The sequence below is a fragment of the Spinacia oleracea genome, chromosome 4 (genome assembly GCF_020520425.1).
Source record: "Spinacia oleracea cultivar Varoflay chromosome 4, BTI_SOV_V1, whole genome shotgun sequence".
Classification (NCBI taxonomy): domain Eukaryota; kingdom Viridiplantae; phylum Streptophyta; class Magnoliopsida; order Caryophyllales; family Amaranthaceae; genus Spinacia; species Spinacia oleracea.
This window is the reverse complement of record NC_079490.1, coordinates 5,364,185-5,389,055: the sequence shown is the minus strand read 5'-3', so window position 1 is coordinate 5,389,055 and position 24,871 is coordinate 5,364,185. Positions and strand designations below refer to the sequence as shown.

Genomic DNA, 24,871 nt, shown 5'->3' with positions numbered 1-24,871 from the left:
CTATTTTATATCATATGCTGTAGTTTATTATAAATAAATATTCTACTCTTCGTAGTTTTTCTAAGGGCGTGTTCGGCGGTAGCGTTTGAGGTAGCGGGTAGCGTTTTGACCTAGTCAAGACGCTACTTGTAAAATTTGTAAGTGTTTGGTAAAGTAGCGATTTAGGTAGCGGTTAGCGGTTGAGGTAGCGGTTGGGTAGCTTTTATCAAACGTTAAAATTAGTAGCGTTTAAGGTAGCGGGTAGCGTTTGACAAATTTATAATAAAGTTTTAAATAATATTCTCGATTTTATTTTTATTTTTATAATATCAACCGCTACTTTTACCGAACACTTATATTAGTTGCCGCTACTTTGATAGCTAACCGTTACCCGCTACTATTCACCGCTACTCGCTACTTTAATCGCTACCCGCTACTCAACCGCTAACCGCTACCCGCTACCGCTAATTTTGCCGAACAGGGCCTAAGTCATATAGGTTAAGTATGACCATATTCCGAGGTGAATCCAACACAGTTTTACTTGATTTATCATTTACAATGGTGTTTAATATTCACATATGTGATTAGAGTTGACAAATGTATCTTGTCTGGTCATGTTCGTGTTGAATATAAACGAGTTAACACATCGACACTAACATTAGCACGGTCCGTTTAATAAAACGTGTTGTGTCATGTTGACCGATTTAATTAAACAGGTCAAAAGTCATTGACACTGAATGACATTGCAAGATCTCCTCGGCGATCTGTATTATTACAATGAAGGCAAATTTTTTTGGGTTCAATTTGTTATGCATAATTTGAAGTCATATTTCCTTTGTTTGATTCAATTAGCTATGCATAATTTAAAATCGAAGTTTTTTTAGGAGATGTTGTATGACTTTTATTAATGAATTGAATTTACTAAAAAAAATTATATTAGAAATAAATATTGATTATTACTCCTCCCGATATAAATAATTGGTGCACTTTTCTTAATGAACCGTATTTTAATGAATGATACACTTTCTATTTATGAAAATTTCTCCCCTTATTTTATTATATTTCCTCTGTTTCATAATAATTGCAACATTTTTAGTTTTGCTATTAATATACCAACTTTGACCATATATTTTTACTAATTTATTAAAAGCAAATGTCATCAAATAAAGTATCGTTGAATTGATTTCATTATGTACTTTCATAATACTAAAATTTAAGGTTTTTTATAAAAAAAACTAGAGACAATTATGGTCAAAGTTGTATTTTGATAAACGTATTAGTTAAAGTGTTTGCGATTTTTTTGTTTGAAAATCGTTCTTACGCATTGGTGATATATTACGGAGTACATAGTATCATTTAATCCTTGTCTTTTTTACTTTTAAATATTTTAATATCGACTCTCTTTTATTACAATTATAATTGTTTATTTACCTAATCTATACCTAGTATTTAAAAAGGATAACCATACATGATTAGATGACACGTGTCATCTTCTTCTTTCATCCATGATTTTGTTTTTGTTAGATGACACATGTCACCTCCTTTTTTCATCCATGGATTATTTTTTTTATTTTTTTATTTTTTTTCCAATTTTTCACGTTGTTGTTTGTTATACGAAGCATTTCACAACTTCAACCCATCTTCCACTTCATCTTCTTCATCCAACATCAATTCACCATTGAATTCATATTCAACCCCTACTACTTCATCTCGCTCTTTAACACTTAATATTAATTCACCATATAATTTATATACTTTTTCAACTTAGAAATTTGATCACCTCTATATAAATCATACTATACTCTAACTAAAACCACAATCCATCAATAAAATTAACACTTTAAAAAATGGCTTAACAAACACTATAAAATGCCCCGTTCTTTGAACGGGCACCAAAGCTAGTTTACCCTATACACTTCATTATAATAAAATCAACTCATAATGAGCGATTTCCTTCAATATTGCATAAAGATCTAATAATTCCCAGAATACGTTACTGTTTGAGTTAATTCCAACCATATCGTCCATGTCAACAAAGGAGAAAGATAAGTATTTTTTTCCCGGTTCAGTGTTAAACCACCATCTCAAATGGCAGTTTTGTTTTAAAGCAAACCGCTATTTCAGATAGCGGTTTATACATTAAACCGCCATCTTAGATGGCGATTTGCTTTAATACAGAACCGCTATCCACTGTAAGTTTTGATTTAAACTATAAATCGCTATCTCAGATAGCAGTTTACTTACCGCTATCTGAGATAGCGGTTTAGTGCCGCTTTGTTAAAAAAAAGACCGATTTTAATATTGACATGGACGATATAGTGGTAGTTAAGTTAGAAAGTCGGGCATTTTGAAAATTTAAAGTTGTTTAACAATATTGAAAAAAATAGCTTATTCATAATCAAACTATCAAAGTGTGATTTATGTAACCCATTCCGGCCATTTGCTTCCCCAAGATCACCAATTTCACTCTATTGAATTAAGTTAGTGTGTTGTTTAATCACCTGATTTTTACCGTAGGAAAACGCAGGTCTCAAATCAGATTTTTCTTCATATTTTTAAAGAAAATCATGGGCCATAGCATAAACTTCTTCGCAACGATCCAATAAAGTCAGGTTTGTCATCTTTCACCGATTTTATCTCTGTTCTGTTGTCATCTTCTTGTTTAATTGTGAATAAACTTGTCAATCACGATTTAGGGTTCTAGATTTGAACCCTAATTTTTCATTTATGCAATCCTCTGATTTAGGGTTTTTAATCATTTCTATTTCTGGAATTTAATTCTCGTAAAAGACGGTTTGATGCACTATTTCGTAACGCCAAGTATGGGTTAAACAAGACACACATTTGATGAAAGTAAAAAAAAAAACTATGGAGGTATTGGTTGACTGAGATAATTGGTTAGACAATTGAGTTGGGAAATTCGGAAAAGTCACTTCTTTGATGGCCACAATAGTCACAAGTCCTTGAAATTATGAATCAGTTTCTATAATAGGACACCCAGTAGGCCAATTGTAGCTAATAGAAGTATTTATCAAGTAACACCGCGTCGTCAGAAATGTTGTGGCCAACGTCGAAATCAATGTCACACTCCAGAGTACCACTATTTTGTTGTTTGATTGTGAAGGTGCTTGGTAAGAACTAAGTGCATGTTTGGTATGAATTTAGGAAAGGAAATGGACTGGAAACATTTAAGAAGGAGAAATGACAATCTCTTGTATCAAATTGAGGATTGGAGGGTAACACTTTATTACTACGAGGTTAGGAAGGTAACAAATTGGTGGTATTGGTTTACCTTTGGAAATGGAGTGTGTTACTCATCTCTCTTACCAAAGACTAGGTAATGGTATTAGGTAAATAATTCCATTTCCAAGCTATACCAAACATGCTCTAAGAATGCTATACCAAAGATCCACAAATATTGTATGATTTCTTCAGTGGGACCAAAATTTCTTGTTTGGGTCTTCAAAGTTTGAATTCCTGCTGAATATTGATATAGACAGGGGAGTTGAAAGGTAAAAGAGACGACTTGGAAAAGTTGCAAGAACCCAAGTCTTTTAAGTTTTGAATATATCAGCTATACTTACCAAAAAAATTAAAATAAAAATTCGAGCAGCCAAGAAATGTGCAAAAACCACATTTTTAATCCTTGGATAAGTAATAATCGTAAAAGCATTGCACATTATTGCGTATTTTGTACTATGTAATACTACTGTCATATCAATTTTATGCAATACAAACATAAAACAGTGATGATATCCCTGTTGTTACTGCTTCTGAAGCTGCAATCATTACTGCAGCTAACTGTATCGTCTTCCTCCTTTCAGGGAGCTCCGCCTATTGCAAAGCCTGATTGCCAAGATCAGTGTGGTGAGGTCAGGATTCCATATCCTTTTGGAATTGGTGCCAGTTGTTGCCATAATGAATCCTATGAGGTCATTTGCAATGCTTCTTTTCATCCCCCAAAATTATTCTTGCATCGTTTCAATCTTGAGGTTATGGACATTAATTGGAGTGGAAGGTACGGAGGATACTACACGGACAAGGAGACAACTGAGCAAATACTAGTAGTGGGGAACATCCATCATAATATCTGCAACAGTCGTAAGGGTGATGTTGCTAAGACTCCATTTAATCGGAACATTGACCTCCGAGGTAGTCCATATCGATTTTCAGGATGGTACAATGTTTTTGTAGTGGAGGGCTGTGGCGCCAACGTTGTGTTGAAGAATGGCTACGGAGATATTATTACTGGATGTACTTCAATATGTACCAATGATACTTCTAAGAAGAACATGACCAATTGTAATGGGGTTGGATGCTGCCAAGCTACCCTCTTGTCATCTCCAACAGACGGCTATATAGAAAAAAGTACAACAGCTGGCCTTGATTACTACAAGATAGATTCTTATTACGAATCACTATCCAATACCCCAATTTGCAATGTGACTGCAGGCTTGCTTGACATACGCTCCTTGACCAAGTTCTCTGGAAAATTGTCAAGTTTGGAAACATTCCCAACGGTACTTGAATGGGGTATTGCAAGCCCAAAATCTTCTCACAACATCGTCTGTGACGGCGGTTACAGCAGTTGTCAGTGTAACTTCCCTTACGAAGGAAACCCCTATATTCCCAATGGATGCCGATGTAAGCTGCAGAGTAGCATTAATTTTTTTTTTTTATAAACATTTCTCCTTTTCAGGTCGAACTAACTAATTGATTATGTTTTGTTTTGTCTTAGTGATCAGAGAATGTCAGAAGTGCAATCACGATTGTGCTTCCAATCAAACACATGGCAATGTGAAACATTATTATTGTGAGAAGCATCACCATCAGATGTTTAACCTGGGTTCCATTCTTGGTGAGTACTTCAAAAGCTGCAATCCAATGTGCTTGCCGAAACCTTTTTCCCATGGTTTGTGATATATTTAACCCTCAGGCTAACTTGAAGTATAAAATATACTTTATCGCCCTAGTTGACACTTGATAGTTCTGTAATTTCGAAAAATCGGGCGAAGACCAAACTTTTCAATAGACACTTCAGTGAATATGTTTGGTTTACTGAATTTACAGTTTGGAAGATGATGCAAAAGACAATGATATCTTTGATGATCGATGGAGATACATTGGAACTTGTACTTGCTTAGCCGACCGCAACCCCTTCGCAAGAAAATTCCAATGTCCAAGTGCAAGTTATTTACGATTTTTTTTTTTTTCTTTTATGGATTTTGTTCAACCCAAATTATATAATTTATTTTTTCAATCTTCCAATTCTATAAGTCCAATATCTTCCAATTCTATAAGTCCATTAATTCTCTGGTGACAGACTGATAGTCCACAAGCTAAGGTTTATATTTGGTTAGAACTAGTCATGAAGTCAATGGCTCCTTAAAGATAGACATGGTCGTAGCTGACAGATTGTTCTCCATCTGCATAGTAATTCTAGATCTTAACATTATCCTGCTTATTTGATGTGAATATGTTTATGGTATCTTTTCAGGATTCAGCATAAGCACAGGATCAGTGATACTACTCCTAGTTTGCTATTGGCTTTATAGAATGATAAAGAGGATAAAGGAGGTTAAGCAGAAAGCTGAATTCTTTAGGAGAAATGGTGGTTTACTGTTGCAGCAGCAAATTTCTTCTAGAGAGGGAATTGTCGGTAAGGGTAGAATTTTCGGTTTTTGTGAGTTAGAGAAAGCCACAAACAATTTTAGCAAAGACAGGATACTTGGCCAAGGAGGACAAGGTACAGTTTTTAAAGGGATGTTAGTGGATGGAAGGATTGTAGCCATTAAGATATCTAAGAAGGTAGACAAGATCCAGTTGGAGCAATTTATAAATGAAATGGTTATTCTTTCTGTAGTCGATCACCGGAATGTTGTCAAATTACTGGGCTGTTGTTTAGAGACAGAAGTCCCGTACCTTGTCTATGAGTTCATTCCAAATGGAACACTCCAACAGCTTATTCATGACCCAAGTGAAGATTTTCATGTTACTTGGATAATGCGGTTACAAATTGCTTCAGAATCAGCATGTGCTGTGGCATACCTACATTCATCCTGTTCTGCTCCAATATATCATAGAGACATCAAGACATCCAATATACTTTTGGATGACAAATACAGGGCAAAGGTTTCTGACTTTGGAACCTCAAGGGCCATTACCATAGAGCAGACTCACGTGACTACTTGTGTTCAAGGCACATATGGTTATTTGGACCCTGAGTACTTCCAATCAAACCAATTCTCTGAGAAAAGTGATGTTTATAGCTTTGGAGTAGTCCTTGCTGAACTCATAACAGGCAAGAAAGCAATTTTCCCCAACAAATATGGTGGCTGGACAAGCTTGGCTGCTGAGTTCCTCTTTCACATGGAAAATTCCCGTCTGTCTGATATTTTGGACACTCACATTTATGAAGAAGCCAAGGAAGAGGAGTTTATTGCTGTGGCTAACCTAGCTAGGCAATGCTTGAATTTGAACGGGAAACAACGTCCTCCAATGAAAGAAGTTGCAGTGGTGCTTGAGCAAATCAGGTCACCCTATGCGTCCAAGCCAAGACAAGCAGAATGTCTGGAGAGTGAGTGTGTTGTCATGGAGTATGACTGTCCTTTCAGTACAGACTCATCCTTGCTGGAAAATAGTTCTAATACTTCCTTTTACACTGAAGCCCTACCACTTCTGGCCAGTAGCTGACATGACAGTTTAAGGTACTTCTTGATCACTACATCTTAATTCTATCTTACTTTCTGCAGAAGTTGCATCTTTTATGATTCTTTGATAGGAGAAGTTTTTTTGGATAATATTAGTTGCACATGTTTTACTTCGTATAAAAAGAATGATAAATTGTATTGTGTTTTGTTGCTTATCTTTGAGAATCTGGTGATATTACTTGTGTCTCTTTGTGTTTGTGGGAAGAGATCTGAATTGGATTCACTAAGGAGTTAATTATGTTGGGTTTCAATGGTTTGCTTTAAACAGATCTGCAAATCCTTCTCATCTTACATTCTTGAAATCAATAGGCCATAATTAATCGTCACTGGGCTAAGATCACCACCAAACTTATATGTTAGTCATCTACATATTGTATTCAAGCATCTTGCCCTTGTGACAATTAATTACATACCCTAAATGGCTCTTAAAACCTCTTCGCTTCCTTTTCATGAAGCAGAAGATGGCCATCCCGTTGTCGTCCTGTTATCGCTTTTGGGTCAATTGGAAACAATCTCTCTGCAATTGCAGGGAGCCTCTTCTTCGGGAGCCTCTTCTACGTCCGACCCCCCTTACCCCGCCCGCTTCTTCGGGAGCCTCTTCGAGGCAATGGGATAATGATAATAATAAATAATAATTACTTCGTGGCTACAAGTCGAGCGACTTTATTTTAATGACCATTACATTATCAAAATATATTTTGTAGACAATGGCCCTGTTTGGCAATTGGCTTTTTGCTGGCTTTTTGGTTGGCTTTTGGCTGTTGGCTTTTTAATCTGGTCAAACATTCAAAAAATTTGTTTGGTAACTGGCTTTTTAGCTAGCTGAAAAACCAGCTTTTCCGCCAAAAATGAAAAGCTAATGTTACTTGCTTTTTGGAGTTGGCTTTTGGCTTTTCACTATCTAAACGGAAGGTTTAGGAAAAACTGAAAAACCCAAACTACGAGTATCGCTCAACTTTGATTATTTTAGATTAATCCCAACTTTGCAAGATACAATCCCAAGCTGATCCCAAGTCACCTTTCTTGTTCAGTCCATATTTTTTTTCCTTTTTTGGAAAAATTGCTTCCCCCTTCCCACCTATCGTCCTTTCCCCATTGCCGGAAAAACCCGGCCTCACCCCTCCAAAACATATACTTCCTCCGTTCCTCATATATTGCACCATGGTTGACTTTTCACTTTTCCAAAACATACTTTGACTCTTAATATCTCGAATTATGTATAAGTAAAAATTATAAAAGTTGATATTTAGAAAATATATATCGATACGAATCTAACAATATCTTACATGACTACAATTTTTCTTATGTATGAATCACAAAAGATGACCAAAGATCTAATATGAATAGATAAAAAACAAGATGGTATATTTACGGAACAAAGGAAGTATCTGGTTTTTAATGTTCTTGGTGCAATTTCCGGTTCGAATATGCAGTTTTTACCCATTTTGTACCTTTTCAGAATTACATCCACAATTGCATCTTTGTGTTTCTTGTTTGTGCTTCTTATTTGTGCTATTCCATTTTCTTCAACGAATATTGTTTTTTTTTTTAAAATTGATTTTCCCGGTAATTCTATTTAGTGGTTACTGGTTAGACCTGAAGTTTCTTCTCCTTTCCTTTAGCTATCATATTTCCTTTTTATGACATGGACCTACTAATATTTTATTACTTCTCTCTTTCCATTACCCAAAATTATGGTCCCACATCCTCCCACATTCAATTAAAATATTTTTCCATTATCTCCCACCTCACCTCACCTACTTTTCTATTAAACTATAATAGATAAGCTTACAATAATTTACCACATAAAACTCCATGAAAACCTTAGTGTGACGATTAAATTGGGACGGAGGGAGTTCTAGTAGTAATTTTGAAATGTACGATTTCAGATGCTAATAGGTGGTATTGATGCTTTTTAAAAAAAAAATTCTTATGCATAGCCCTCAAGATTACAAACCTATAATGATTCCTTTTCAGAAATACTGGGAAATCTATTGGAAGCTATTGATTCTTATTATGATTCACATTCCTATCTCTTTTGTCTCATGACAATGATCAAATTAATTGCTTCTTCCCAAAATCCTCCTTCCTTAAATCATATTTCCTTCTTATTAAATCTTTTACCATGCCGACTTTTATGTTCACCTAATACTCTGTATAAATTATAGGTGTTCCAGGTGTGGAATAGTGGAGTATGTAAGATCATCCAGTTAGACCGCAAAGAGGAGCATGTAACCCTAGGACTCTAGGAGGTTGTTCGGGGGAAGTCTGTTTTCGTATCAGTTGTATGTTGCTTAGAGATAAATTACTTGTATTATAGAGATAGAGTAAACGTACCAAGTTGTGTGGAAGGGAATTGTAATACTTCCTCCGCCTTTTTATTTGATACGAATTCTTTTTGAAGATTTTTTTTATTTGAATCGTTTTTCTTTTTGGAATGTCTTATAAGATGCAATTTAATTTTACCCTTATTTACTCTCACATTACTTTTTGAAAGTGCGTTTTTGGGTAGGCATAAGTTAGCGCGTTATTGTTTTTAGAAAGTTTCATTCCCTCCTCTTTAATGCTTGTGCCAAAATGAAGTGTGACATCTAAACAAAAACAGTTAAAGTATGTACTACCTCTGTCCCAAATTACTTGCCCCAGTCAAATATTGGACATGCTTGCCAATGCAACTTTGACGAACAATATCTTTAACTACAGATTAGAAAAACTTGTAAAATGTTAATGTTTTGAAAATATATATTAAGATGAATCCAACAATATATTACATACTAATATTTGTTTTCATATACTACTAATAAAATATGGTCAAAGTGAATTGTGTGAATAGTGCAAAAAGTCAAACTGATGCATGTAATTTGTGACAGAGGGAGTAACATTAATGTCTACGTACTTCCTCTATTTCTTCTTACCATACTTGTAACCATTTGACATTTACGTTTATCAAAGCATAACATCAAATTTTAATATCTTCAACTATCAATAAGTAAACCTGTAAAAGTTATACCAAAAAAAAAAGTAAAAGTTATAAAAACTAGACGTATCTAACACAATCCCATGACTATGTTTCTCAACAAAGTTGATGCGAGTAGTTTAAATGTCCAAGTTTTTCAAGTAAATATAAAATAAGGAAGCAATATATGACTTTTACTTTGGGTAAGTTGTAACATTATTCACACGTGGTATGAGCGTATAATCAAAGTGGGTTAGAGCATGTTTATTAAACACCAAATCTTTAGACTTCAATCTAATAAAATACGGAGTAATATTTATCTTTTCTCTCTCCTCAACCCCAAACCTCACACCAACAACATTTATGAAACATTAAAAATATCATCAAACAAGGTGACACCTGTCATTAATATAATGCACCTCATAATTTTACAAATATGAATCATTTTCCCACCATCTCTAAAATTCACTTTGCAATTAAATAAAAACAATATTGTTTGGTCCCCCATATGCCACATTTCAAGCCCTCCATGCATAAAATTGGTTTTCCATTTGGTGTTCATGAACACCAATTCTTGAATAGTTTCACACTCTCTATTCCTTTCTCTCTCATCTCTCAACCTATTTTATTGTTTTTTATTCAATTTTCTTTCTTGAACACCAAAGATTGGTGTTTGATAAACATGCTCTTACGCCTTGTTCTCTTCACCTTAATTTTGGTGAACTTAAATTATTTTTTTGATTTTTTTACTGAAATTTTTATTGATTGAAACATATTTTTACTGATTTCCTATTGTATTTGTTCATTAAAGTTACTGAACCTTACTTATTAAAACTTATTTTTGTTGAACTTATTTTTTTTTTTTTTTTACTAAATATACTTTTTTAAGGTGAAGAGAACAGGCATTATAGTAGAATTTAAAAATAAAAACAGAGAAAATAGTACGAGTATAAATTTTAAATAGAAAAGGGTGAGCCTTGAAGCTGTATTCAACTAATAAAAAAAAAAAAAGAGAATGCAATGGATACGTATTCTGTATTCTGTAGATTTTGTTTTGGTTATGTAAGATGAACTGCCTTATTGAGCTGGACCCTGTCTCAAGTCAAACTCAGCCTGTAGTATGGTATACAAAAAACAATAAAGAGAATTTGTTGACGTGATTTTGTTCAGTGGGAGCCAATTATTGACTGGGTCTTCCGCAGAAAAAGACACAAGGGACAGGGAGGGACACGCACACTGAAAGAAGGATACAAGTCAAAGTTGTAATGCCTGTTTGATAGTCATAGGAAACTGGAAAAGTCTTAGTTGTACTGCTTAAGATTATTGTTTAGTTTATACAATACTTTGCTACAGCTTATACTATTGTCAGAAATTAAAAAAAAAGCTTCTCAATGGAGATGTCATTTATGTTGCTACTGCTGCTGCCGCTGCTGCAGTCAGTACTGTTGCAGTTGACAGCAACATCCTCGTCTGCAGCCATTTCCAAGCCTGATTGCAAAGAACAATGTGGTAATGTCAAAATTCCATATCCTTTTGGTATTGGTCCCAATTGTTACCACGATAAGTCTTACGAGATCACTTGTGATACTTCATCTCGTTCCCCCAAACCGTTCCTGCATATGTATAATCTTGAGGTGATGGATATTAATTGGCTGGGCAAGAATCATCGATTAATTGATAAGATGGAAGATGAGCAAGTATTAACTGTAGGGATTCCTCTCAGTGACATGTGTAAATCTAAAGTTAGCATTGACTTTGATGGGAGTCCATATCGTTTCTCGAATTGGTTCAATGTTCTCGTGGTGGTGGGCTGTGGCGGCAGTGTTAACTTGAAGGATAGGAGTGGAAACATCTTAATGGGGTGTGCTACCGTTTGTGTCAATAATATTGTTGACATTACAAAGGGTTGTTCTGGTATTGGTTGTTGTCAAGCCTCATTTATAACATATAACAACATCCTTCGTCAAAGCTCCGTATCGGAGTATTTTTACGGGAAGGGCCTCGACTTTTATCGGACAGATCTTGATCATGAAGGAAATACTTCTTCTTGCGATATGAGAGTAGGATTAATTGATAGCCGTTCAGTGAATAAGTTTTCCCAGAGCACAGTCCCAACGATATTGAAATGGAAGGGTCCAGCTTCATATGCACAGGCCAATACCAACCAGCAACGAGTCAATTTCAGTTGTCAAGATGAAAGTTTTTCCGAACTGTCCAGCTTCACATGTTCGTGCCATTACACACATGAAGGAAACCCCTATCTTCCTTATGGATGCCGAGGTAAACAGCGTATCCCCCGATCATTTTACCTTTATGATAAATATTCGTATTCTTCTTATACATACGTAATAATTTTGAGGTAAACTAACCAACTCCTTTCTGTCTAGTTATGAGGGAATGTAGAAAGTGCAGTCATCGTTGTACGTGGACTGAGGATCCATCACATCAATATCGTCGTTATTACTGTGAGAAGATTCCATTATCCCAGTTGGGACCAGTACTCGGTAAGATGTACCAAGCCCTTTTCATTATCATCTTTACATTGTAAATTATATTTTCTTTTTACATAGAAAATTTACTATCTTACATCTTTCGACTTACTTTCTATTGTTTTCTTACACTCACACACCTTCTTCCACTCTCTCTTACTTTATCCATATTTTTTTTCTGCAACAGTTTGACTGATACACTTGTCAATGCACTAGCTTGACCATAAATATATGCAATTATATATTAGTAAAAACTATAAAAAGATTGATGTTCGAAAAATATACATTAAGACTAATCTAACTACATATTACAGTATTTCACAATAACGTTTGATTTTTACACATTAGTAAGAAAATGTAGTCGAAGTTAATGTATGAATAGTGCAAAAGTGAAACTGTTGCAAGTATTCAGAAACGGAGGGAGTACCTTTTTGCACACGCCCACGCCTTTGTCTTAATATTTGTGTAAATAGTAACCGTAAAGATCATTATGAAGGGGTGATAGTATTCAATAGAAATTTGTTTGTTGTTTGAATTTGTAAATTGCTTTTCTCTTTTCTATAGGTTCAATAGTGGTGTTCAACTGTTCATGACAGTTTCATTATTCGGTTATTTAAAATGGTGGTCATTAATTTATTATTGTGCAAATTCTAAGATAGGGGCTTTTCCTATAATTAGCACTTAGCATAGAGCCCCAAAATATAAGATGGCCTTGGTTATCTTCCTTTTCTTTTTACTTGACTATATTTTTTATTTTCATTCCTGTTAATGATTCCATGGATTTCTCAGCTGAAAATCCTAGCATGACTATGACAAGCTAGGTATTGCTACTTTGCTAACTCACTTGGTCACTCATTCACTAGTATAAACAACCTCTGGTGTTACCAATCCTTACCATAACAAGTAATGATGATGATGAATATTAACTTATTAAGTTACCATCAATTCCATCTCTAGATTGATATGAAGTCTGGTACTAAATGTTCGCGTGGAGAGTCTGGAGACGTTCTCATGTTCAAGTTTTTTTTAACCACACTTCTATAAGTCGATAAACTATGTTTCAGGGAATCAGGATTCAGTTTAGGCATAGGACTACTGTGGTATAGGCTTGCCTGCATCCACACCAGAATAAATAGATTTTTCTGAAAACTAGGTTGTTATTGGCTGTATATTGTATTAAAGAAAAAGGCGGTTAGATGCAAATCTAAGTATAGTGCTATATCCATTGGATGAGGTAGGGAATTCACTGGAAATTTACTAGATAGGGTAGGTTTTTAATTCCTAATCATAATGGAAATCATTAACCTTTAACATTATAAAGAGAGGATGATCCGAGTATTCCCATTGAAATGGTTGAAGTAAAGGAATTGATTTCTTGCAGTGTTTAAAACTCATCATATTGGGATAGATATAGTCGTGGTAAGCGTACAAAATGCTTGGCTGGAGACATCCTCTTGTTCAAGTTTTTGTAACTAGACTCCTTGAATCCAAATACTCAGCATAACTTTCTAGATGTATTTGTGATGATTCTTTCAGGATTCAGCTTAGGCACGGTATTGATAGTTCTGCTCTTAGGATGCTATTGGCTTTACAGAGTGTTAAAGAAAAGGAAAGAGGTTAGGCGCAAAACTGAGTTCTTTAAGAGAAATGGTGGTCTGTTGCTGGAACAACAAATATATTCGAGTGAGGGTGCTTCTCAGAAAACAAAAGTTTTTCCTGTCACAGAGTTAGAGAAAGCAACCGACAACTTCAATAAAAACAGAATTCTTGGTCAAGGAGGCCAAGGCACAGTTTATAAGGGGATGTTAAAGGATGGGAGAATAGTGGCCATTAAGAAGTCTAAGAAAGTAGATGAGAATCAGTTAGAACAATTTATCAATGAAGTTGTTATTCTGTCTGAAACTAATCATCGGAACGTGGTCAGATTATTAGGCTGTTGTTTAGAGACAGAAGTCCCTCTGCTCGTGTATGAATTTATTCAAAATGGATCTCTTTATCAGCATATCCATAATACAAGTGAAGATTTTCATATTACTTGGAAAATGCGTTTACAAATGGCTGCAGAATCAGCTGATGCTGTAGCCTACCTGCATTCATCTTCATCTGCCCCAATATATCATAGAGATATCAAGTCCTCAAATATACTTTTGGATGCCAAATATAGAGCGAAAGTTTCAGATTTTGGGACCTCAAGAGTCATTGATATTGAGCAGACTCATCTGACGACTTGTGTTATTGGAACATATGGTTATTTGGATCCTGAGTACTTTCAATCACAACAATTCACTGAGAAAAGCGATGTTTACAGCTTTGGTGTAGTCCTTGTTGAGCTGATAACCGGAAAGAAACCCATTTGCCCAACCCCTGACGGAGGTTGGATAAGCTTAGCAGTTGAATTTATGTCCCACATGGAAAATTCCCGCCTCTCTGATATTCTGGATGCTCGGGTTTTAAATGAGGGAAAGGAGGAAGAATTTGTTGCTGTTGCTGAGCTTGCAAAACAATGCCTGAATATGAATGGGAAAGAAAGACCTACCATGAAAGAAATCGCGATGGTGTTAGATGGGATTAGGTCATCCCCTTTGCCGTATTCAACAGAACCAAATTCTATGGTTGGCCAAGGAGTGATGATGAGAATCAATGATAACCAAGTTGGTTATTTAAGTACAGACACTATTTGTTCTGATTTTGGTCCTCGTTGAGGTTCAAAGATTTATGGCACACACCTTATGATGTCAGATACTAGCAGTCTTGCTGTTTGCTGTCAGTATCGGTTAAGTATTTCAAAGGGTGCTTCAAATGAAAGGTGGTTTTCTCTGTTTTTTCTTCTGCCATTTTTTCCTATCCGGCTACACAGGAATAACTGTTTGGGAAGGTAAGGTCTTGTGTTGGTATTGTTGTATGTTGGTAGTGTTTCAGGGCACTGGAAGGCCCTTCCTCGAATGTAAGCCCCTCCCCAGTGTGTAACTGATACTAGCCCGGGTGGTTCCTCCACTGATGTCCAACAATCTATGGCGCATACGGCATACCTTATGATGTAAGATACATTTAATCTATAGCTAAGCTTAATTTTACGAAACTTTAAATTCATAGCAAAATGGAATTTCTGATGTTCTGAAGTCTGAACATGTAATCTGTTATGGTGACCTTAACTAGTTGTTCTGAAGTCTGAACATGTATCCATGCAGATATTTTTTAACAGAACCGAATTCTATATAAAGGATTTTTTCTGTAAATAAAAAAGTTTCATTTTTTAAGGTACTGTGCTGATATGTTCTGTTGTTAAGTTCTATCAATTTTATTCATTGGTATGAGATCTGAACAAGGATGAAGCTTATTTCTTGCTGTGATTTCTTTGCTCATTTTGTACGCGAGTGTTTCAAATAATCTGAGAATTTACAAGCACTCTAAACTCAAAATTCACTAATCACATTGTAAAGAACTAGTTTTCCTGTTTCCTTTTGCACCCTTTTAGGCCAGAAAATATAAAAATGAGTTGAAAATTTCAGGATTGTGTTTTTTAGCCTAAATTATTATTCCATATAAGGGATAACCTGTACTTTATGGATTCACCATTACATATATATGGACCATGTTCCTTATATATACATATTCAGATTACTCCTTATATTAAATTTGACTCAATTAGCATCAATAGAGACATTAATCCTGTCAATAAAGAAATTAATCAACATTGAAAAACGCTTCAACTCTTGTCAAGTCACAAGACTCACAAGTTCCTGTCCATATTCCCTGTGATTAGCCGCATGCACTTCATGTGGAAACTCCCAAACAGTCTCACACTCAACACATAAAAACCCTTCAATTTTCCACTAACTAATTGGTTTTCTGATGTCAAAAAAAAAAGGTGTTTTTCTGGTAACCCAAAAGTCTCTAGCATGCATGCAACTCTTCAACTCCCACCAAAATCAATGTACTTTACCAGTATAATTAATAATCAATCCCTCTGTTTTCCTAAGTTCTACTCACTGATTATGGCTCCCCTATAAATACCTACCTAGTTCTTTAGCTTTTCATCATCTTCCATTTCATTCCTGACAAAAAAGAAAAATGGGATTCAAAAACAAGCAAAAATCAAACAACAATAAGCCTTCATCTTTGTTGGAGAGGAACATGATATTCCCCCAAGACACCATGTCCCTTGTTGGAGAGGAACATGATATCCCCCCAATCACCGTCCTTCCACCACCACCACCGCTCATCTCCTCCTACAACGACCGCATCCGCCCCCTCCTCGACGCAGTTGACAAACTCCGTAACCTCAAAGTCATGAAGGAAGGAATTCAACTCCCAACTATCGTCGTAGTTGGTGATCAATCCTCAGGGAAGTCAAGTGTGTTAGAGTCTTTAGCTGGGATCAGTCTCCCTAGAGGACAGGGTATTTGCACCCGGGTCCCACTAATCATGAGGCTTCAGCATCACCCGAACCCGGACCCGGAACTATTTCTTGAGTACATGGGTAAAAATGTCAAGACTAATGAAGCTCATGTCTCTGAAGCTATCAACTCTGCTACTCAGGAAATTGCAGGTAATGTTAGATATAGTCTTCATTTCATATATGTGGGAGAAAGAAATATGTTCAGTTGTATACCTTAAACTTTACCTATGAGCACGCTTAAGTTATTGGGCTAAGTGGAGCATTGTGTCCATAATATGGTTATGTATGATCAATCAAGACTAGCACTTTAATTAATTATTATTTGAATATGAATATAGGATATATTATCAAAAGACTATAGTGGGGGCTAATATTATCCTAAGTAGTTCAAAGGTTAACTCTATCTTAATCTAGTTTCTGTATTTTTCTTTATTGTAATTGCAGGTACTGCTAAAGGGATTAAAAACACTCCCATAACCTTAGTGGTGAAGAAAAATGGTGTTCCTGACTTGACCATGGTTGATCTTCCTGGTATAACACGGGTCCCGGTCCACGGGCAGCCGGAAAACATATATGAGCAGATAAGGGAAATCATAATGGAGTATATTACTCCAGAAGAAAGCATAATTCTGAATGTTTTATCAGCTAATGTCGATTTTTCAACGTGTGAGTCTATTATGATGTCTCAAAGTGTGGATAAATCAGGTCAGAGGACTCTAGCTGTTGTAACCAAAGCTGATAAGTCCCCTGAAGGCTTGCTAGAAAAGGTGACCAATGATGACGTCAGCATTGGTCTTGGTTATGTATGTGTCCGGAACAGGATCGGAGAAGAATCATACGAGGAGGCGCGGTTGGAGGAGGCAAATCTGTTTGAGTCCAACCTTTTGCTGTCAAAGATTGATAAGTCGATTGTTGGTATACCAATTTTAGCTCAAAGATTGGTGAATATACAAGCTGCAATAATCTCTAAATGTTTGCCAAACATTGTCAAGCAAATCAATGATAAGTTGAACTCAAATGTTGATGAGCTTAATAAGATGCCTAAAAACTTATCTTCTGTAGCTGAAGCTATGGCAGCCTTCATGCAGGTTATGGGGTTGGTGAAGGAATCTCTTCGAAAGATTCTTATACGAGGTGAATATGATGAGTACCCTGAAGATGTTGAGATGCATTGTACTGCTCGTTTAGCTGAGATGTTAGATGGGTTATCTTCTTCAACAAAGATAACAGAGAAGGATAATGATGAGGTTAAGTCTGGTAATTTCTTACTCGAAGAAATTCATGTTCTTGAAGAAGCTAAAGGAATAGGGCTACCTAATTTCCTCCCTCGAACAGCTTTTCTGACAGTATTGCAGAAGAAAGTTCAGGGGATTTCACAGACTCCTGTTGATTTCATGAACAAGGTTTGGGGTTACATAGAGGGTGTGCTTTTTGCGGTTTTAGTTCGTCATTGTGAAAATTACCCAACACTTCAGTGTTCTAGCAAAAGAGCAGCTGGTAATCTGATTGCTAAGATGAAAGAAGAGTCGATTTTCCGTGTTAAGGAGATTGTTCAGATGGAGAAGTTAGCTGATTATACTTGTGACCCTGAATATATATCTGTTTGGAATCAGCTTATGCTGCGTCAGGATACCTTCCTCAAAATTGTGCAAGGTAATAAGGTAACTTCCATGGAAATTGAAGGGGTTGGAAGTGTTGATCTTGCACATGTAGAGAAGTATAAGGATGTAGCTTTGCAAGCATTTGACATGAAGATGAGAATGATTTCTTACTGGAAGATTGTACTAAAGAGGTTGACTGATTCCATGGCGCTTTACTTACTTTTCAGCATTCACAACTTGGTGAATGAGGACTTGGAGATTGAGATTGTGAATGAGTTGATTGGTTATGGTGGAGGGGTTGAGAGGATGCTGGAAGAATCGCCTTCTGTAACAGGGAAGCGTGACAGACTGCTGAAAAGTATCAAGTTGCTTAAGGAATCGAAAGAAGTGCTTGCTAAGATCATGGACATGATTGCAGTCATTGAGTGAATGAATCCTGATATCAACAGTGGAGTGATGAATGTGTCTTTTATCATATGGTTTTAGTTTTATGGCTCTTCTTATATTTTTCTTCCAAAAATAAGGTGCAAGTCTTCTATTTATGGTTATGAGTATTTTAAATTTTGATCAATATGGATGTTATTGCTGATAATATCAGTGTTAGTCTGAAGTATTTCTTTCTTACAAAGTATTCAAAGATTTGGAAGTGGGTTTTTCAGATTTCAAATTTATCTTAATTTGGCACATGACTGAAGTGCATAAAAGTACAGATTTAATAAAACCAGTACACAACCCAGAAAATTTTGAAGTCATCCTTATTAAATGGAACTTCTTAACTGCGGGCTCCTATTTGTACTGTATTTTTCCGCGATAATAGCAACAGGCCAGCAGCCATGAAATTGGTTACATAGCTTCTCAAATCTCCAAACTAATTAACATTAATAAGTTCTCTTAGCCAAAAGTCTAAGGACAATCAATTATTCTATACTTTTTTCTTAAAGAAAAAGCTGGCATTTTCAGGAGTTATATATATCCGTAATGGCAAATCTATGGCGCATACCTTATGATGTAAGATACATTGAAACTATAGTTAAGCTTAATTTTATGAAAATTTAAGTCATAGCAAAATGGAATTTCTGATGTTCTGAAGTCTGAACAAGTAATCTGTTATGGTGACCTTAACTAGTTGTTCTGAAGTCTGAACAAGTAATCTGTTATGGTGACCTTAACTAGTTGTTCTGAAGTCTGAACATGTATCCATGCAGTTATTTTTTAACAGAACCGAATTCTATATAATGTATTTTTTCTGTTCATAAAAAAGATTCATTTTTTAAGGTATTGCTGATATGTTCTGTTGTTAATTTCTGTCAAATTTATTCATTGGTAGGAGATCTGAACAAGGATGAAGCTTATTTCTTACTGTGTGATTTCCTTCATCATTTTCTACGCGAGTGTTTTAAATAATCTGAGAATTAGTTTTCCTGCTCCCTTTTTAGGCTAAAAAGGTAAAAATGAGTTGAAATTTCAGGATTATGTTTTTCGGCCTAAACTATTACTCCATGTAATCGGAAAATGCCAACATTTTCTTTGAGAAAAGAGGATAGAATAATGTTGATTAGTTTGGAGATTTGAGAAAATACTTGACCAATTTCATGGCTGCTGGACTTCTGCTAATACTGCAGACAAATACAGTACAAATAAGAAGCATCTCGCTCAATTAATCGACATTTACTGATCAATTTAGTTATATGACTTGCTAAAGAGCTATTCATTTTCTTGTTCCTTCCAAGAAATGACTTCTAAAATACAGAATAGAAGCCTGCAGATCAGAGGTTACTGTTAATAGAAATGAGTTCAAAATTTCCAGGGTTGTGTACTGGTTTTGTCAAATTTGTACTTCTATGCACTTATGCAGTTCAGTCATTTGGCAAACTAAGATAAATTTATGACATAAGTTCATAGTTTTATCACAAGGGTATGGAGAATCGAATTAGAGGATTTGCTACAATATTAATATTCTTCTTAATAATAAACCTAGATGACTATTAAGATATCTGAAACCAAGTAGCAAATAAACACGAAGAATTAGACATTGATGCTCAAACATTGCTCTAAACTGATAGTGATCTGCAAAAGCTAGAGCACAAAACTACTGATTGTGCATACAAAAGAAAACAAACTTTGATACTTAAAATACGAATAACATCTTCTCAAAAGCACTAATAAGCTACTGATTGTGCTGAATCATCTGATTTAACCCTTTCATTCAGTAAGAGCAATCCTATCCATAATCTTCGAAACCACATCTTTCCACTCCTTCAACAGCTTAAAACTCTTATTAAGCCTCTCTCTCTTTGTCGCAACAGACAATTTATGGCGCATACCTTATGATGTCCAACAATTTATGGCGCATACCTTATGATGTAAGTTACATTTAATCTATGGCTAAGCTTAATTTTATGAAATTTTAAATCATAGTAAAATGGAATTTATGATGTTCTGAAGTCTGAACATGTAATCTGTTATGGTGACCTTAACTAGTTGTTCTGAAGTCTGAACATGTCTCCATGCAGCTATTTTGAACAGAACCGAATTCTATATAATGTACTTTTTCTGTTGATATGTTCTGTTGTTACTTTTACTGCTGATATGTCCTGTTGTTAATTTCTGTCAAATTTATTCATTGGTAGGAGATCTGAAGTCTGAACAAGGATGAAGCTGATTCTTACTGTGATTTCTTCGGTCATTTTGTTGTTTGTACGCAAATGTTTCAAATAATCCGATAAGGTACAAGCATCTCCAAACTCAAAATTTACTAATCACATTGTAAACAATTAGTTATACTGCTCCCTTTTGCACCCTTTTTAGGCCAGAAAATATAAAAATGAGTTGAAAATTTCAGGGTTGTGTTTTTCGGCCTAAACTATTATTCCATATAACTCATTCTTAAAATGCCAGCTTTTTCTTTAAGAAAAAAGTATAGAATAATTGATTTATTTATCCTTAAACTTTTGGCTAAGAGAACTTATTAATGTTGATTTGTTTGAAGATTTGAGAAACTACTTAGCCAATTTCATGGCTGTTGTCCTGTTAATATCGCTGACAATTACAGTAGAAATAGGAACCTGCAGTAAGGATGAGTTCAAAATTTTCTGGGTTGTGTACTGGTCTTATAAAATCTGTAGTTTGTACTATTATGCACTTCAGTCATGTGCCAAATTAAGATAAATTTAAGGATTAGTTCACTTTTTTTTTTCCCTGGAGGAATCCTGCTTGAACTCAGACTGTAATTTCCTGAAGATTAAAGTTTCTTGCTTTCCTATAGTGAAATTAACCAAATTAGCAGGCCTTCAATGCAGATTCTTCCGTAAAATGATAACCAAATTAAGCAAATATTCAGAAAATGTAATATTCAGAAAAATCCACTTCCAAATATTTGAATACTTTGTTAGAAAGAAATACTTCAGAAATACACTGATATTATCAGGAATGACATCCATATTGATCAAGATTAAAGTACTCATAACCATAACTCCAAAAGCCAGCAACAAATCAAACTCGCACCTTATTTTTTGGAAGAAAAGAAAAAAAAGAACGCATAAAACTAAAAGCATAAGATAAAAGACACATTCATATAACTCCCAACCCTCAATTGTTCATCATATCAGGATTCATTCACTCAATAACTGCAATCCTGTCCATGATCTTAGCAAGAACTTCCTTCGATTCCTTAAGCAGCTTAATACTCTTCAACAACCTGTCACGCTTCCCTGCTACAGAAGGCGATTCTTCAAGCATCCGCTCAATCCCTCCACCATAACCAATCAACTCATTCACAATCTCAATCTCCAAGTCCTCGTTCACCAAGTTATGAATGCTGAAAAGTAAATATAATGCCATGGAATCAGTCAACCTCTTTAGTACAATCTTCCAGTAAGAAATCATTCTCATTTTCATGTCAAATGCTTGCAAAGCTACATCCTTATACTTCTCTACATGTGCAAGATCAACTCTTCCAACCCCTTCAATTTCCATGAAAGTTTCCTTACGATTCAAGCAATCTTTCAAGGTACCTTGCACAATTTTGAGGAAGGTGTCCTGACACAGCATAAGCCGATTCCATACAGATATATATTCAGGGTCACAAGTATAATCAGCTAACTTCTCCATCTGAACAATCTCTTTAACACGGAAAATCGACTCTTCTTTCATCTTAGCAATCAAATTACCAGCTGCTCTTTTGCTAGAACACTGAAGTGTTGGGTAATTCTCACAATGACGAACTAAAACCGCGAAAAGTACACTTTCTATGTAACCCCAAACCTTGTTCATGAAATCAACAGGAGTCTGAGAAATCCCCTGAACTTTCTTCTGCAATACTGTCAGAAAAGCTGTTCGAGGGAGGAAATTAGGTAGCCCTATTCCTTTAGCTTCCTCAAGAACACGAATTTCTTCGAGTAGAAAATTACCAGACTTAACCTCATCATTAGCCTTCTCTGTTATCTTTGTTGAAGAAGATAACCCATCTAACATCTCAGCTAAACGAGCAGTACAATGCATCTCCAAATCTTCAGGGTACTCATCATATTCACCTCGTATCAGAATCTTTCGAAGTGATTCCTTCACTAACCCCATAACCTGCATGAAAGCTGCCATAGCTTCAGCTACAGAAGACAAGTTCTTAGGCATCTTGTTAACCTCATCAACATTCAAGTTCAATTTCTCATTGATTTGCTTCACAATGTTTGGCAAACACTTTGAGATGATTGTAGCTTGTATGTTCACTAATCTTTGAGCTAAAACTGGTATACCAACAATCGATTTATCAATCTTTGACAGTAAAACGTTAGACTCAAACAGCTTTGCCTCCTCCAACCTCGCCTCCTCGTACGATTCTTCTCCGATCCTGTTACGGACACAGACGTAACCAAGACCGATGCTGACGTCATCATTGGTCACTTTTTCTAGCAACCCTTCAGGGGATTTATCAGCTTTGGTTACAACAGCTAGAGTCCTCTGACCTGATTTATCAACACTCTGTGACATCATGATTGACTCACATGTAGAAAAATCTACATTTGCTGATAAAACATTCAGAATTATGCTTTCTTCTGGTGTAATATACTCCATTATAATTTCCCTGATTTGCTCATATATATTCTCGGGCTGCCCGTGGACCGGGACCCGGGTTATACCCGGAAGATCGACCATGGTTAAGTCAGGAACACCTTTTTTCTTCACTACTAATGTTATGGGGGTGTTTTTAATCCCTTTAGCAGTTCCTGCAATTACCATAAAGAAAAATGCAGAAACTAGATTAAGATAGAGTTAACCTCCACTATATTGCGAATTGCATTCAAAGATAGCTGTTATTTGATAACATGCTATTAAAATAATAATAATTAATTAATTAAAGTGCTAATCTTGATTAATCATATGTAGCCATACTATGCAATTGATAGAAGGTACATTCGGTTGCACGTAGAGCTACATGCAACTGAATCGTTTTATACTTTTAATGCTTCACAAAACACGATTTTATTGTTTACAAGCACAAGTTTACCTTAAAAAGCACATATTTACCTAAAAAAACACATTTTTACAGACAAAAAGATACATCTGATATAAGAGAACATATTGTTGAATACAAAAATAAAAAGATTTTTTTTTTCTGAATAAATGCTGTGTTTTTAAATTCTAAAAATGTGCTTATAAACTCCTAAAATGTATTTTCAATATATGCATATGCAGCACATAAGCAATCCCTTCTAATTTGTGCATACTATGGACTCAATGCTCCACTTGGCCCAATAACTTAAGTTCATATCAATTCAATATATGCAACACATGGGTATAGTTAAAGTTATACAACAAAATATATTTTTTCCATGACAAAACTCCCACGTATATGAAATGAAGACAATATCTAACATTACCTGCTATTTCTTGAGTAGCAGAGTTGATAGCTTCAGAAACATTAACTTCATCAGTCTTCATGGTTTTGCCCATGTACTCAAGGAAAAGTTCCGGGTCCGGGTTCGGGTGATGCTGAAGCCTCATAATGAGTGGGACCCGGGTACAAATACCCTGTCCTCTAGGTAGACTAATCCCTGCTAAAGACTCTAACACACTTGATTTCCCAGATGATTGATCACCAACTACGACGATAGTTGGTAGCTGAATTCCTTCCTTCATGACTTTGAGGTTGCGCAGCTTGTCGACGGCATCGAGGAGGGGGCGGATGCGGTCGTTGTAGGATGAGATTAGTGGTGGTGGTGGTGGAAGGACGGTGATTGGGGGGATATCGTGCTCATCTCCAACAAGGGACATGGTGTCTTGGGGGAATATCATGTTGATGTTCCTCTCCAACAAGGATGAAGGCTTGTTGTTGTTGGGTTTTTGCTTGTTTTTGAATCCCATTTCTTTTTCTTTTATTTTGTGAGGAATGGAATGAAAGATTTAAAAGATGATGAAATGGTAAAGAACTATGTGGGTATTTATAGGGGAGTTGTAATCAATGAGTAGAACTTAGGAAAACGGAAAGAATAATTTACAGTGATTTTGGTGGGAGTTGAAGAGTTGCATGCATGCTAGAGCAAGACTACCCAAAAAAAAAAGAAAAAAAAAAAAAAAATCAGAAAACGAAAAATAATTTGTGGGAAATTGAAGGGTTTTTAATTTTTTATGTGTTGATTGTGAGACTGTCATGCGGCTAATCATAAGGAACTAGTGTGTGGCCCGGGCGTTGCCCCGGGTTTGACTTTTATTCGTATTGATTTGTTGTAAATATGTGCCCA

The 24,871-nt window shown here is 35.6% G+C and overlaps 4 protein-coding genes across 6 annotated transcripts; 3 read left to right on the top strand and 1 right to left on the bottom strand.

The window, feature by feature from the left end:
• The first annotated feature begins 2,366 nt into the window (after nt 1–2,366).
• LOC110805118 (wall-associated receptor kinase-like 10) lies at nt 2,367–11,220 on the top strand. Of its 3 annotated transcripts, XM_056827792.1 has the most exons (5): nt 2,367–2,591; nt 3,804–4,623; nt 4,718–4,837; nt 5,477–6,686; nt 8,858–9,160. In XM_056827792.1, exons 2-4 carry the CDS (start codon nt 3,975–3,977, stop codon nt 6,670–6,672), a joined length of 1,965 nt encoding a protein of 654 aa, XP_056683770.1. In that variant the 5' UTR covers nt 2,367–2,591; nt 3,804–3,974; the 3' UTR covers nt 6,673–6,686; nt 8,858–9,160. The 3 variants fall into 3 exon arrangements, with proteins under 3 accessions (XP_056683770.1, XP_021866431.2, XP_021866432.2); XM_022010739.2 differs by lacking the exon at nt 2,367–2,591 and having other exon boundaries at nt 3,487–4,623; XM_022010740.2 differs by lacking the exons at nt 2,367–2,591; nt 8,858–9,160 and adding an exon at nt 11,082–11,220 and having other exon boundaries at nt 3,509–4,623.
• Nucleotides 9,307–15,391, top strand: LOC110805120 (wall-associated receptor kinase-like 1). Its single transcript, XM_022010742.2, has 3 exons — nt 9,307–11,925; nt 12,033–12,149; nt 13,671–15,391. Exons 1-3 carry the CDS (start codon nt 11,037–11,039, stop codon nt 14,834–14,836), a joined length of 2,172 nt encoding a protein of 723 aa, XP_021866434.2. The 5' UTR covers nt 9,307–11,036; the 3' UTR covers nt 14,837–15,391.
• Nucleotides 15,392–15,543: 152 nt separating this feature from the next.
• Nucleotides 15,544–18,765, top strand: LOC110805128 (dynamin-related protein 4C-like). Its single transcript, XM_022010748.2, has 2 exons — nt 15,544–16,683; nt 16,978–18,765. The coding sequence occupies exons 1-2, from the start codon at nt 16,206–16,208 to the stop codon at nt 18,561–18,563; spliced, it is 2,064 nt and encodes a 687-aa protein (XP_021866440.2). The 5' UTR covers nt 15,544–16,205; the 3' UTR covers nt 18,564–18,765.
• Nucleotides 18,766–21,554: 2,789 nt separating this feature from the next.
• On the bottom strand, nt 21,555–24,621 carry LOC110805124 (dynamin-related protein 4C-like). Its single transcript, XM_022010746.2, has 2 exons — nt 24,011–24,621; nt 21,555–23,356 (listed from the first exon to the last, which is right to left on the bottom strand). The coding sequence occupies exons 1-2, from the start codon at nt 24,492–24,494 to the stop codon at nt 21,750–21,752; spliced, it is 2,091 nt and encodes a 696-aa protein (XP_021866438.2). The 5' UTR covers nt 24,495–24,621; the 3' UTR covers nt 21,555–21,749.
• Between the last annotated feature and the right edge of the window lie 250 nt (nt 24,622–24,871).

Coding starts and splice junctions, on each gene's coding strand:
- LOC110805128 (XM_022010748.2), top strand. CDS start 16,206: ATGGGATTCAAAAACAAGCAAAAATCAAACAACAATAAGCCTTCATCT. Junction 16,684..16,977: donor TGCTACTCAGGAAATTGCAG/GTAATGTTAGAT, acceptor TTGTAATTGCAG/GTACTGCTAAAGGGATTAAA.
- LOC110805120 (XM_022010742.2), top strand. CDS start 11,037: ATGGAGATGTCATTTATGTTGCTACTGCTGCTGCCGCTGCTGCAGTCA. Junction 11,926..12,032: donor TCTTCCTTATGGATGCCGAG/GTAAACAGCGTA, acceptor CTTTCTGTCTAG/TTATGAGGGAATGTAGAAAG. Junction 12,150..13,670: donor CCAGTTGGGACCAGTACTCG/GTAAGATGTACC, acceptor TGATTCTTTCAG/GATTCAGCTTAGGCACGGTA.
- LOC110805118 (XM_022010740.2), top strand. CDS start 3,705: ATGCAATACAAACATAAAACAGTGATGATATCCCTGTTGTTACTGCTT. Junction 4,624..4,717: donor TATTCCCAATGGATGCCGAT/GTAAGCTGCAGA, acceptor GTTTTGTCTTAG/TGATCAGAGAATGTCAGAAG. Junction 4,838..5,476: donor TAACCTGGGTTCCATTCTTG/GTGAGTACTTCA, acceptor GTATCTTTTCAG/GATTCAGCATAAGCACAGGA.
- LOC110805124 (XM_022010746.2), bottom strand. CDS start 24,494: ATGGGATTCAAAAACAAGCAAAAACCCAACAACAACAAGCCTTCATCC. Junction 23,357..24,010: donor TGCTACTCAAGAAATAGCAG/GTAATGTTAGAT, acceptor TGGTAATTGCAG/GAACTGCTAAAGGGATTAAA.